Source organism: Chaetodon trifascialis, chromosome 6 (genome assembly GCF_039877785.1).
Source record: "Chaetodon trifascialis isolate fChaTrf1 chromosome 6, fChaTrf1.hap1, whole genome shotgun sequence".
In the NCBI taxonomy this organism is placed as follows: Eukaryota; Metazoa; Chordata; class Actinopteri; order Chaetodontiformes; family Chaetodontidae; genus Chaetodon; species Chaetodon trifascialis.
Genome location: NC_092061.1, coordinates 9,742,601 through 9,756,013, shown reverse-complemented (window position 1 = coordinate 9,756,013; position 13,413 = coordinate 9,742,601). Strand labels below are relative to the sequence as shown.

Below are 13,413 nucleotides of genomic sequence, written 5' to 3'. Positions count from 1 at the left end.
TTACATTCATTCCCTGGAGATTTCCCCTAACCATAACCACGACCCTCATCCTAACCTTAACCCAAGTCTTCACTCTGATTTACATTATGCGGACTTGCATTTTGTCCCCATAAGGAAGACGACTCCCCACAATGTGACTGTGTTAACAGATTTATGTCCACACAGCATGAGTAATACACGTGAACCTACATCTACGTACACACACACACAGACATCGGATCCCTGAAGTTACCTTAATAATGTCTGAAACATGAAATAATTTGTTAGTTTCCTGAGAACAACTGATGCAAGATTCTCGAGTTCATTTGATATGCAAGCGTGCGTGTGTGTGTGTGTGTGCACGTATGTGCGTGTGTGTCATAGTTGGCTCTGACCTAATTTCCCTGGCCACATGCTGTGTTTGTGCGTCGACCCTGTGATGTCGTCACTGACACCCACCAAGGAACTGTCTGTGTGTGTGTGTGTACGCGCACGCACATGTGTCACAAGTCATCTCCGATGCAGAACTGAGAGCGACAGTTTTCTTAGATCTTCGTCTCCCTGTGAGTCCGGTTCCATCTGACACTGTTACCCTGCGGAGGGATGAAGAGGAAACGAGGGAGCGAAGGAAGGAGGGAGGGAGGGGGAGATAAGAGGAACAGCTGGAATCTTCCAGTTCTTGCCTCTTCCCCTCCCTTTGACTTCCCAATTTCCCAGTATCAAAGCATTAATATGACACTTTGTGAAAACATGCATTTTCCTCGACTCTGCTTGCCCTTGCTCCCCTACTCATTCCCCATTTGCCTTTTTGTTCCCTCCTTTCCACTTCTTCATTAGCTCCCACTCTATTATCTCTTTTATTCTGGATATTTTTTAAGGCTACAAGATGCTTCTATTTCCCTCATTTATCATTCGATTTCCCTTCCCTCTACTCCAGTTGCCATTTCCTTCTTCTTTCTCCTCATTTATGGATATTTTTATCTCTACTCCATCCTTTCTATTCATATGTTGTTTCATCCTTGAACTTCTTGTGTCCCTGGAGACCATCTTCCCTATTAGTGCCACACAACCTTTAATAAGTATATATTCATTTATATATATATAAAATTAAGAATCACTTTAATTTGTAATTTGGGAGTCAATGTTAAAAGCCACACATTCTTAATTAAAATCATGTGCGGTGGATTTTCTAATTTTTAGTCAAAATTTTTAGTCAACACTTAGTAAGCACAGAACCTTAAGGCCATGAAACCCATTCAAAATCATAAGACATTTAATCCTTAACCTTTCTGTAGCTGACTGTAGCTGAGCTCCCGAGAGCACAAAATAAACACTTTCTTACAAAGCATTGTAATGTGAAGTGTGTTGATGTTGTGTTGATAGAAAAATGAGCTTTCTGTCATTGAGACTTGTCCCAGTATTGCATGATCTTTTATCTCTCATGAGCCATCAATCATCAGGCCTGATACACACAAAGGGGATGCAGGTTGCCAAAACATGAAGCTGAGGACTTGAGTGGAATGTTGAGGAAATTGATTACTATATATCATATACAGTACTGTGACATTGGCTCTCAGCTATAAATAAAACAAGCAACCTAAATCTACTGACAGCACTGCGGTATCTCCACCCTCTCTCGTCTGATTCCCATCACTTCAGTACGTTCAAAACCATGCTGGCCATATTCTCACATGCGCTTTGAGTATAAAATCCTCAAATTAACCTGGTCTTGAATCTGTGTCCCATTATCTCTGTGACCTCATTCAGGCATGCACACCCTCCTGCCCTCTGTGCTCAAGTAACCTACCCATTCTCCACCACCCCTGCTCAAAAACATGGGCAACAGAGGCCCCACACTATGTGGAAGGCTCTGCATGAAGAGCTCAGGATTGAACCCAGTCTAAACAGCTTAAAGAAACACACCTTTTTCAACACCTGATCAAAATCAGACAGTCAGTCCCTACAAGGTTGTGTGCTTTTGTTCTTGTATAACTATCTGTACTGGTTTGCATCACTGTCTGTTGGCACTTTGGGTGTAGAGAGCTTAACAAATACAAACAAATTATTACTTGTGTTATTGTTATCAATTGACCTGTCTGCGCGTGCGCGCACACACACACACACACACACACACTCACATTCCTCAGTGATAATGTTACAGGACTGTCACACTAACACAGCATGAGACCAGACAAAGAAACTGCAGTCATACAAAATCTTTTGCTCACGTTGAAACTTTTTCAACCAGTGGGGATGCATCTCTGCCTTTTTCTGCAGCCCAGGGTGGATTTATGCCTTCGCATTGACTGACGCACACTGCCTGTAAAATTCTCTTCACACTTAGTCTCACCTCAGCTAAACAGTGGAACTGAGGCTTTGTTTGGTTGGGCACAAGGGCACTTATGCCATTTCTGTTGTTCCATCACTCTCCGGCCTCATTAATACACATTAACAGACATTAAGACCTTTTGTCAGTGAGGTGCCCAAAGAGGCGCCTTGCATGGATAACATGTTTGCTTTGGGCATGATTTTCCTTGAATGTTAAGTACTTGTGTTTGTATGTGTGTTTGGAAATGGAACAACAGGAAGCATAACAAAAAAAAGCCACCTTTAAAATAGATGACGCATCAATGTAAGTCAGTGAGTTCTACAGAGACACAGATGCGTCCATGAATTAGGCTTTATCAAAGCCAGTTGGGCAATGTTGGATTGACAGTTGGACACAAAGACCAGTTCTACAGCTGACTTTGAATGGACATGGTTTGTTTTGGCCTTGAAACAGCAAGTCTTGTAACTCCTTCCCTTCTCTTCAAATGCTCACTCACTTTCCAACTCAAACACTTCTCTCAGTCAGTTTTCCTCTCAGCTCTCCGTTTGCTCCTCCGGCTACACCGCTTTACTTCTTCTACCCTTCCTCTCATTTCTCCTTTTCGACTAAAAGCTCAATAATTCAACTGTGCATTACCAACATTTTTCATTACCTCACAACTAATTTTACATAGGCTGAAACTTGTTTAAATTGAAAGTGCAAATCAATGATTGGCAAGTTTCCAACAAATGGGTAATATATATAATAACTCTTACAGTTTGAATGCATTTCTGCGGGTGTGTGTGTGTGTGTGTGTGTGTGTGTGTGTGTGTGTGTGTATGTACACATGTATATGAAAATGTGGGTGTGTTAATTTGACATGGCATTTTCATGTCGGCAGCACTTGTGGAAATGTCCGTATTGTATCTGTCTGCACCAAAATTCCCACACATGTGTATATCTGGCTGTTCTATGTGTGTGTGTGTGTGTGTGTGAGAGAGAGAGAGAGAATACACTGTCACATTGTGCCTGTGTGTCAGAGTGGTGATTGAAACATCATTCAGAGAGTTTCACCGGAGTGAATCAGTGGGGCAGTGCCACAGAGGAGTTCAGCTATTCCTGAGACGTAAAACCACACATTTTCACATCCTTCATCTCCAGTCCTCTGAGCCTCTTAATAAACTCATCTTCACCCCAATCTGAAGAAACCCTCCACTCTCAGCACATCAATTAAACAAGCAAAGCCCGACTCAGTGTCTTGGATCTGTGGCTTAATCTTACATATTCCATATTAAAATCCAGTCTCCTTTGAGAAGTTGTAAAGTGAATATATTAGCCTCCCATAGATTATGTCTGAGGAGTCTTTTCAATAAGGTCTGATTGTTTTCTCTGTGTTTAGTGAATTATGCAGAGTAATACCACTAAATTTACGGCTCTGAATGTGTTTATCTTAGTTGGTATAATCAACATTTGTGCATGACAATCTCCCTCTCAGAGTGGGGCCTGATCTGTATCATTACAGCAAATGTACAAGATAAAGATGTTAAATTAGTTTTAGCTATACATAGCTTCATGAAGTTACACAGCTACTCATTACAAACAGTACAAGTTACTGCTGTTCTTCAAGCACCACTAATCAATATTTTTATATTAAGAAGGAATCAAATGACTATGTGCAAGGTGACAGGTGTTGCTCTGATAAACCCACTGCACACTTCTTACTCAGCACCAAATGGTATGCAGAAAACGTCAGCGATAAGACGGCCGGTGTCTGTGGGGTCGGGCTATTATCGGGCTGAAATCGTGTAGTCTGAACCCAGAATCAGTGTCCACACAACTAAAACAAAACCAAAAAAAAAATTTACATAATGTTTAATATGTTATCTTTGTCTGATTTTTATCAATTATATGCAACTCTATTGTCTGATGGTAACAGTGGAATGACCAAAATTACACTTCCTGGGAAGAGATCACTGTAGTTCTGGAGTGTAGTGCTGAATGCATGCACACATTGAATCAATACAACAGGAGGGTGAAAGCAAAAACACAAAAACTGAAATAGGCCCTGGTGGACAAAAGCAGCACCATGGTTGCAAGAGAAAGAACCTGCTCTATATTATACAACCTAATTCACCTGAAAATGCACCCACAGGCCTGCACACAAAGGCCTGAATGACTTTACTGTGAACTGCGTCTAGTTCTGTTTGGTTGGTACCTCAGTCTGAGAGAGGAAGGGGCAGGAGAACTTTGACAGGTTCCCACTGGACATCACAGGCTTCTCAAACTGACTCCTGATGTGATACTGACCTGGACCAGGAACTCCCTGAAGGGAAGCAGAAAACAAGAGATATACATATAGATGATAATATCTTTAGTTACAAGCTTTGCTTTCGTAATATCTTCTTATTGACACAACTGCATGACAAGTGATAGAGAAGCAAGCCCGAGGAAGCGAAAGAGTCACTGAGAGCAAAGAGGTGAAGAAGACAGACAGTTGCTTTGATTTCTTTTTGTCTTCAAGGTAAATGAAGGGAACCTGGAGGTGAGGGGAGGAGGAAGTGGAAATACTACTATGAGGGTGAGTTGAATGAAAGACACGGCAGAGAAAAATGAAGAAACGGCAGATGATTGCACAACTTGAGAAAACACAGAAAAAGCATAGCCAAGAAAAAGCCCTTTGCTTTCTCTACTCTGCAATGAAGTCATTTACATTTAAAAAACAGGCAGCGAGCGGGAGAGGAGCGTGTGTTGCTCCTTTCAGAGCCATAGGAAACAATCATGTCATGTGCCAACTCAAAACTGCTGCACCAGTAATTATTGTATCTCGCAAACCAGTTAACAACAGCAGACCTCACAGTCACAGAGGTGCTGACAGTGAGAGGCATGGAAAAACACACACACACACAGATGCACGCACGTTCCCACATTCCTTAGTTCAGGGCCAGGACATTTCAGCATTTGTGGTAAACCCACAAGGTTGCTGGGCCAGAGGTGCTTTAACTAGGTCTGCAGTAAAAGAGCACGGATTTCTGTGGAGATTGTTAGCAGTTACACCCACGTTGTGAGGGGGAACAGTGTGGAATTTCAGCACAAAATGTCTTCCCAATGCCGTAGGACAGCTCAATTCTTATTCATGAACATTGACTGCAATGTGTTCTTGCCAGACACAAGGTTCCTGTCCTCAGAATCTGAAATGTCACATACAGACAAACAGCATGTTGACCACAAAGCTGCCACTGACTTTTCTTAAGACAAAATGTAATAGATTTCTGGGATAAAGACGCAGAGTGCAACACCATCAGCTCTGTGGTAGACTTGGTTGGTGTCAAATAAAGGTCATCATGATTTTAAGCTAGCTAAACTCTGATGTCAAATGATGTCATGTGCTCTGCGTGAGGAATTCAAGTTTGCGATTGTGTAGAAAAGATTTGTGGTTATAAAAAAAAATGATTGCCTTTCAGCTGTGGAAGCCAAAATATGTACTTGTAACTTAAATGTGTGTTTTCATGTGTTTCACACACACAGGTTTCTGCTTCGTATTTGCATTCAGATGCTCACAAAAGCATCTATGTTGATATCATTTTAGCTCTTCTACAACCACAAGTCTTATTCTAAGGGTGACACAACCACAGGCTTTGGCATTATCTCTGAACGCCTTTTTACAAGCTCAAAAACATAATGACCCTTATTTAAACCTGTGCAAACACAGCATAATCCCAATAAATTTAACTGTACATACTGTACAACAAATACGTCTCAGTGCTTTGCTCAGTTTTAAGGCAGGTAATCCGAGATCCAGTGTTAGACAGTTGTGCCAAGTTCTTTTTTTCTTCTTTTTTCCCTTGTGGGAGCTTCCCCTTTTCTAAGAATAACAAGTGCTGCAAACATAACAGCATCATCCATGATGATGTTAACGTGGAATTCAGAGCATTTTAAAGATGAACTGACAGTGAACTTCATATTTTCAGGGTAATGTTTCTGTTTTTCTTTTGATTGCAGGGATCCACACGACAATGGTTTGTTAAAGTGGTTTGTTCAGTCGTCGCCCTTGCCATGTCAGAATGCCTATTAAATGGGAAAATCCCACACACAGACTCTTAAACTCTATGGGACGCCAGCAGCCCCAAGCCATTAGAGGCAGACTGTCTGCTGATCTCTAGGAAGTAAAGGTGTTTGTCCTGAGTGTCCCCACTGTGGGTAATGACCCATCTGGTCAGTGTATGTGTGTGGGAGTACATGCGAGTTGAGGTGTCAGGTACTAATGATGATGGATGGAAGGTGCAGCCATCACGGTAGGGGGTCCAAATACAGCATGGTGTACACATACAACCATACAGAGAAGGCAAAGTTGTTGACTCAAAGTCACAGGATGAATTATCGTATTTTCACTCACTGGTATTTATAGTCCATTTTACTGGCCATGCATTCTACAAACAGAGGTAAAACAAATGCAATACAACATAACGTATAATGAACAGCAAAATTAAAAAAAATAAAACCTAAAGGAGAGGCAGCAAAGCAAAATGTTCAAAGAACAACAGGATGAGAAGACGTACAGGCAAAGGTGCGAGTCCTTGACAGGAGGGATACGTTCACCTTTCTCTCCACAAATCCAGTCCCACATTTTTCAGACTCTGCCTCGCCCACTCTAACCCCCCAACCGCAGAAATAAGGCATCACAAAGCATTACTCTGGCAGCACACTCAAGTTCACATGCAGGTGAGTAACTCCCCTCGACTCAACCGGCTCCAGCGTAGCAATGTGTGTTTGTGTGTGTGTGCGGCTGCCAGAGTGTGATGAGAGCTTATGTTCTACTGCCCTCTATGGGCAAACAGATGAACTGATGAATTAAAACAAGAGAGGGAGGAGGGGTTGAATCATTTCATCTTAAATCAACTGTACTTGAGTAAATCCAGAATAAATCCGAAGTACTTACCTTGACTCTGTTCTCACTGTAAATCACGGTGATCTACTATGATTCATTCTTAATCTGCAGTTTTCAAATCCTGTTGTGTCAAGATTTTATCTGAGTCAAAGTGCAGTGAAGAAAGAAGACAAGATGTTTAACTGGCAAAGAGAAATGATGTCTGCTTAGGCAAAAAATATTCACAATTTAACTTGTCATGTCTTATTGTACAGTAACCTCCACAAATTTATAAAACATGTTAAAATGGGCAGAAATTGTTAACACCTGAGGATTCCAGGTTAAATGGCAGGAGCATGCGAGCAAACATTGTACATGACCTACAACATTACTGATTCATAATGTGGTTATGATAACTTGCAATGTACTTTAAATTAAGCGTTACAAGCATTGAGTTATATCTCTTGTTCTTACAATCCCAAGATTGACAAAATATTCAGATATTTCTTAATATACTAACTACAAACTGATGACAGGTTCTCAAAGTTTGCTGCTTCTCTCAACAGCAGAAAGAAGCAAAAAAACTCAGATAAACCCACTAACACTATGTTCCCAACACCAGACAGACAAAGTTCGAGACTAGCTAAAGAACATCGAGCCAAATATTTACCTCAGGAGTGATAGAGGGCAAAAAAGAATGAGGAGGAGTGTGAATATCAGACTTACATTCATCAGGTTGGCAGAATGACTCCAAATGAATGCTATTATTGCTGTCATTACTGCTGCAACAGTTTTCTTACACGTCCACCATATCAACTTTAATAAGGAGATAATATGTCAATGCTGTCTTTGTAGCTTCTTGTGCTGCACCAAGTCCCCAAAAAATCCAATAATGCAGATTTTAATTGCCACTTGCTGCCACAGCGGCAACAGTTACATAGGCTCACTTCAAAGGACTATGTCCCCCACAGGGGCAGAGCTTGACACTGATCCCAGTCCGCTAAAGTTTTTATCTCTTACACTTTGCCTTCATCTAAGCTTAGCATGTATAGCGCAACATGGGCACAAACACCCACCAACACAAGCGCATACTCGCCTTCTTTTCCTCTTGTTTAGGCAGCAGCTCGTGGTAGCGAGGGATGATTAGCTCAGCTCTGTCTTTCTGCTGTTTCTGAAGATTCACATTCTCATAGTGCGTTTTAAGGTTTCTGAGACAGACAAAGACAACAGCAACGTCTTTGAGACAAGAAGACAGAAACAAGCACACTGACGAGATAGAAATAAAGGGGGGGGGACATGCAAAAATATAAGAGAACAAAGTAAGAGGAATGGGGACATAGAATATATTGAATAAGAGGGGAGGAGATTTGTGTGATGGAACAGTGAATAGGGAGAGACAAAGCAAAGACAGATGGGAGCAGAGGACTAGAGAGGGAAGAAATGAATTAGAGAAGGAGGAGTGAAAAAATTAGTCTCTGTCAGACTGCAACAGGAGTAAACACGGCACTTTCAGTCAATTTGAAATGATTCCAATAATCACGTGTATCAAAAACATTTGTGTTGGCATGCAAATGTCAGCCTCCACGTATGCGTATACAGTCTGCCTGCTCACAAGAACACTTTCACATGAATGTTATTACTCCGTCCATTCCTTTATGAATACTGTGGCTGGGCTGGATGTGTGCCCACAGATGTAGAAGTGCTTAGTAAGGCCCATTCTCTGAGGCCATCAATAGAAACTATGTGAGAAATGTCAAACATAATGCCCCGGCTGTATGATCAAAGCAATATTTCACATTGGTGAAACAGCTTCTCTGTTTAGTACGGATCTCAGTAAGAGCTCAAAAGCAGTGAAATGCTAAGATTGGATGCCCTGGAGAACTAATCTAACCGACCTTTTGACTCTTAACCCATGCTTCAAAATGTGAATTCATTACGGTTTTTATTTCAAATACATGCATTGGTTATCAACATCACGATCCCAGCATCACAGATGATGCCACATTCTTGTTAAGTTAGGAAAGTTCCTAAGGTACTGCTAACTTCAGCAGTTCCTACAGTGAACTTAAATGCCAAACCATTACATTGTTCGATAATGAAATAATGCTGTTCTACTTCAGCCGTTAAAAGAGCTATCCCCAAATGGTTTACATGAAATCAAATTTAAAACTGAAAGTGACAGTTTAGAGCAATAGTTTGACATTTTGGGCAATATGTTTATTCAATTTCTTGCTAAGAGTCGATGCAAATATCAATACCACTCTGATGTCTGAAGGGTAAATGCAGTTGTATGAGGCTACAGCCAGCTGCTGGTTAGCTTAGCATCCCATACAACCAAAGACAGAGCCGGGCTAGCTAACGGACTTACAAGCTAAGCTATATTTACCATACAAATCTGAGAAAGGTATCAGCCTTTTCATCAAACTCTTAGCAAAAAAGCATCTTTCACAAAATGTGAAATGTGAAAATTCTTTAACATTTAACACCCCTGCTGGGGCCACTGTTAGGTCAGCACTGTTGTTCAGATGCCACTGCCACTCAATATTTATTCGATACTGTACCATGTCATGTGATACTCACATCTGAGGGTCATAGTGTCCTGGACCCGGTCCCTCCTCCACCATCACCTCACCTCTCTTCCCTTTCATGCTGCCAAAGTGGACTCCTTTATACTTCTGTGCAGAACTCATCTCTGACTACAGAGAGAGAAAGAGTGAGGGGAGAAAGGACAAGAAAAAGAAGATGACAGGAGGAGGGAGACAATGAGATAACAGGAGGATAAATGGATGAACACAGAAGAAGAAAATAGAACTAACTCATTCACACTTATCTGGTTTCCCTTCCAGTCGGGGCTCATGGAGTTAGGGCTGAATGAAATGTGGAGTCCAGCCAAATGTCAGAGTATGTCAGAGATCTAGGGGAGACCCTCCGTCCTTTCTTATCTCTCTGAGTTTTACAGCCTGCTTCCCCTGCCTCCGGCCTTTCAGATAGGACCAGCTCAGTGTGCAGCTTAACAACAGAGAGAGGCTACGTCTGGAAATAAATTGGCCAGCTGTCGCCACACACATTTTAAATATATTAGGTGTGAGATTTTCTCAAACATATATTGCAATGGTGCTGCTAAAAAATAAAAAAAAGTAAGCTTGACTACTGGACTTTGAATCTTCTTCTAATCTTTCTTTGGAACATGTAAGTTAGCCTTTAGCCATGCTAGTGAGTCAGTGAAGCTGTACTCAGACACAATGGTGCTTTGAGCTGAATGCTTAAGTCAGCATGCTCAAAAAAACTATGCTAGCATTGCAGATATAAGGTTTACAAAGATGCTAAGATATAGTTTAGTGTGCTAGCATGCTACCATTGGCCAATTAGCGCTTAACACATCAGTACAGCCTCCATTAGTTCTGCAGGTACTTCATGAATTTCCACACATAACAACGCTACAGGAAGAGTCAGGATAACTTCAGTCTTTAGGCATCAGCCTGTCAGGATCACAACACCACCCTCTCTAGAGCTATGCCACTAATATGCCACACACAGCAGGGAGAGGTATATGGGGTAAATAAAATATGAATTGAAACTTGAAAATAGGATAAGTTATAAGGAAGTTATTTTTCTTAGAGGGCTTCCACTCCAGGGCTGCACGGTGACGCAGCAGGTAGTGCGCGTGCCTCACAGCAAGAAGGTCACAGGTTCAATTCCCAGGTCGGGCCTTTCTGTGTGAAGTTTGCATGTTCTTCCCGTGCATGTGTGGGTTCTCTCCGGGCACTCCGGCTTCCTCCCACAGACCAAAAACATTTTTAGAGTTGATTGGTGACTCTAAAAATTGCCCCTAGGTGTGAGTGTGAGTGTGAATGGTTGTGTGTTTGTGCCCTGCGATCGGCTGGCGACCGGTCCAGGGTGTACCCTGCCTCTCGCCCATAGACAGCCGAGATAGGCTCCGGCCCCCCGCGACCCCGAACGGGATAAGCGGCATAGAAAATGGATGGATGGATGGCTTCTACTCCAATTGACTTCCATTCACATCGGTGACACTGAAAGAAGTCTGCTGCTTTTCACTCCAAAATGAAAACACCTGTACAAAAATGAGACGTTTACAAGTTCTCTTATTGAATCAGAACTCAATGTATCTCAAATCCCTCCCTTTCATTTCTAACTTTTCCTTGACCCAAACTGCCTGTGTCTATTCTGTGGTGCAGGCCAAGGGAGGACGGGCAGGGAGTCTCAAAAAGTTTCTAACTCCATGTGGTGTCTGTCTCCTTATCTCAACTTCAACGGTGGCTGGAGGACAAGATCTGAGGTTCTGTCCCCTGTGATCTACCAATCCAGTTTTGAGGAGGGGAGATAGGAAACAAGGATGCTCAGATGCTTCAAGTTAAAAAGAAAAACATAATGGTTCTGCTTTGCACGCAGATGCATACAAGCACCGTGATGGTATCGCAGCTGGCACTGAGTTCACACTCACAAATTGCCTATTTATGTCAAGGAGAGCTTTTAAAAGCAAAACAAAAACACAGCAACTGGGTATAAACATATTCATTCAGCTTTGATAAAATGGAATGGCAGGCTATTTATTATTTAAATGTGAAAAAAAAAAAGTCGACCATAAATAAAAGTTTACGTCAGCAGGGTCGTGCGTGGGCAGGATCCTGCGGGCTGAAACTGATGGTGTGTTTTCTACATAACATAAACACAACGCAGTATGGGTTTGAATCAGATTCAGGTTCGATGGAGAGGACATGTGTCCAATTCCATTTCCAGTCCATCCATCCATCCATCCATTGTCTATACCCGACCATCCCTTTTCGGGGTTGCAGGGGGGCTGGAGCCTATCCCAGCTGTCAACGGGAGAGACGCGGGGTACACCCTGAACCGGTCGCCAGTCGATCGCAGGACAACATATACAAACAGACAAACCATTCACACTCACACTCACACCTAAGGACAATTAAGAGTCACCACCAACGATTAATGAGCATGTTTTTGGTCTGTGGGAGGAAGCCGGAGTGCCCAGAGAGAACCCACGCATGCACGGGAAGAACATGCAAACTTCACACAGAAAGGCCCGGGGATCGAACCGGGGACCTTCTTGCTGTGAGGCACGCACACTACCTGCTGCGTCACCGTGCTGCCCCCCATTTCCAGTTTAATACTAGATTTCTGGGGATGATATTAACACAGACTCCTTATTAGGAAACAAACTTTGTGGCTGACATATGGCTAACAAATTAAAGGAAAAATCTGTAGAAATGAGTGAAGACAAACTGAATTAAGGTGCTTCCACAGAGTGCACATTTTTATCTAAATTCTGGAACGCATTTTATCACTTACATATCATATTTTGCCAGGGACACGTGAACTGGGAAACCTTGCTTTGCTTTTTCTCTGCATCGTTGCCAACCCCAGCCTCAAAAACCAGTGAGATTGTAACACTCAGTACAAGGATTTACAGCATTTCTGCACACTTGCTGCCCTCATTTCAACTGTGAACACTCGACATATTGAGCATGCAGTGCACAGCAGAAAGAAGGCGGTAACAAATACATGATTCCTACAACAGATTTGGGTTTGTGTGTCTTTCTAAACTGATTCAGGTGCTCTGTCTCCTTCATACTAACACTATCTGGGCTCCATATCACTATCTGGCCAGCTGTGTTATGATAATGTCCCAATCTAATACGACACAGCCTGAACAATATATCTCTTTGTGATACTGTCTCTAAATTGTGTTTTTTTTATTGCATTGTTCACAGTATTTTTTTATGTATCAGTCATCATACATGAATGCAGCAATATGTCTGAGATAAGTCTGTATCTGCCAAAAACTACTCACTATTCAAACATATGAGTGTGTCTCTAGCTCTGTGCACTCGGTTGTAAGTATCAGTCGATGCAGTAAAGCAATTGTTCAGTCGTACAGACGCGAGTCATAAGTTTAGGGTCAATGGATAAAACCGATTAAGATGTTTTTGTTTTTCTCTGTAACATGCTCTTTTGAGTTCTGTCTAATGCCTTATCATTCAAAGGCCGCCCCGGCCACTTTGAAGTAACGTCCTCAGACAAGCGCTTAATTCCGCCTCTCCACACTTTTGAACTCAGTCGGTGCATGGGCCGGGGAGAAGCGTTTGAGTTTAAAGAAATGAGTGTGTCAGATGGGGAGACGGGGGGATGGAAGACAGACAAAAATGGAGGCTGAACTTTCAAAGGCAGAGCAACAGAAGTTGAGATGGAAAAAAGAGCTGTGGATGGATGCACTGCTGATAGC

At 42.2% G+C, this 13,413-nt stretch overlaps 1 protein-coding gene across 1 annotated transcript in view; it reads right to left on the bottom strand.

Moving 5' to 3' along the window:
• The window catches only part of stpg2 (sperm-tail PG-rich repeat containing 2), a 56,592-nt gene that overhangs the window by 39,364 nt on the left and 3,815 nt on the right, over positions 1-13,413 (bottom strand). Inside the window, exons 5-7 of the mRNA XM_070964006.1 lie at positions 9,732-9,847; positions 8,248-8,359; positions 4,503-4,610 (exon numbers count right to left, since the gene is read on the bottom strand). Coding sequence (XP_070820107.1) covers positions 4,503-4,610; positions 8,248-8,359; positions 9,732-9,847 — 336 coding nt within the window. The remainder of the gene's footprint in view (positions 1-4,502; positions 4,611-8,247; positions 8,360-9,731; positions 9,848-13,413) is intronic.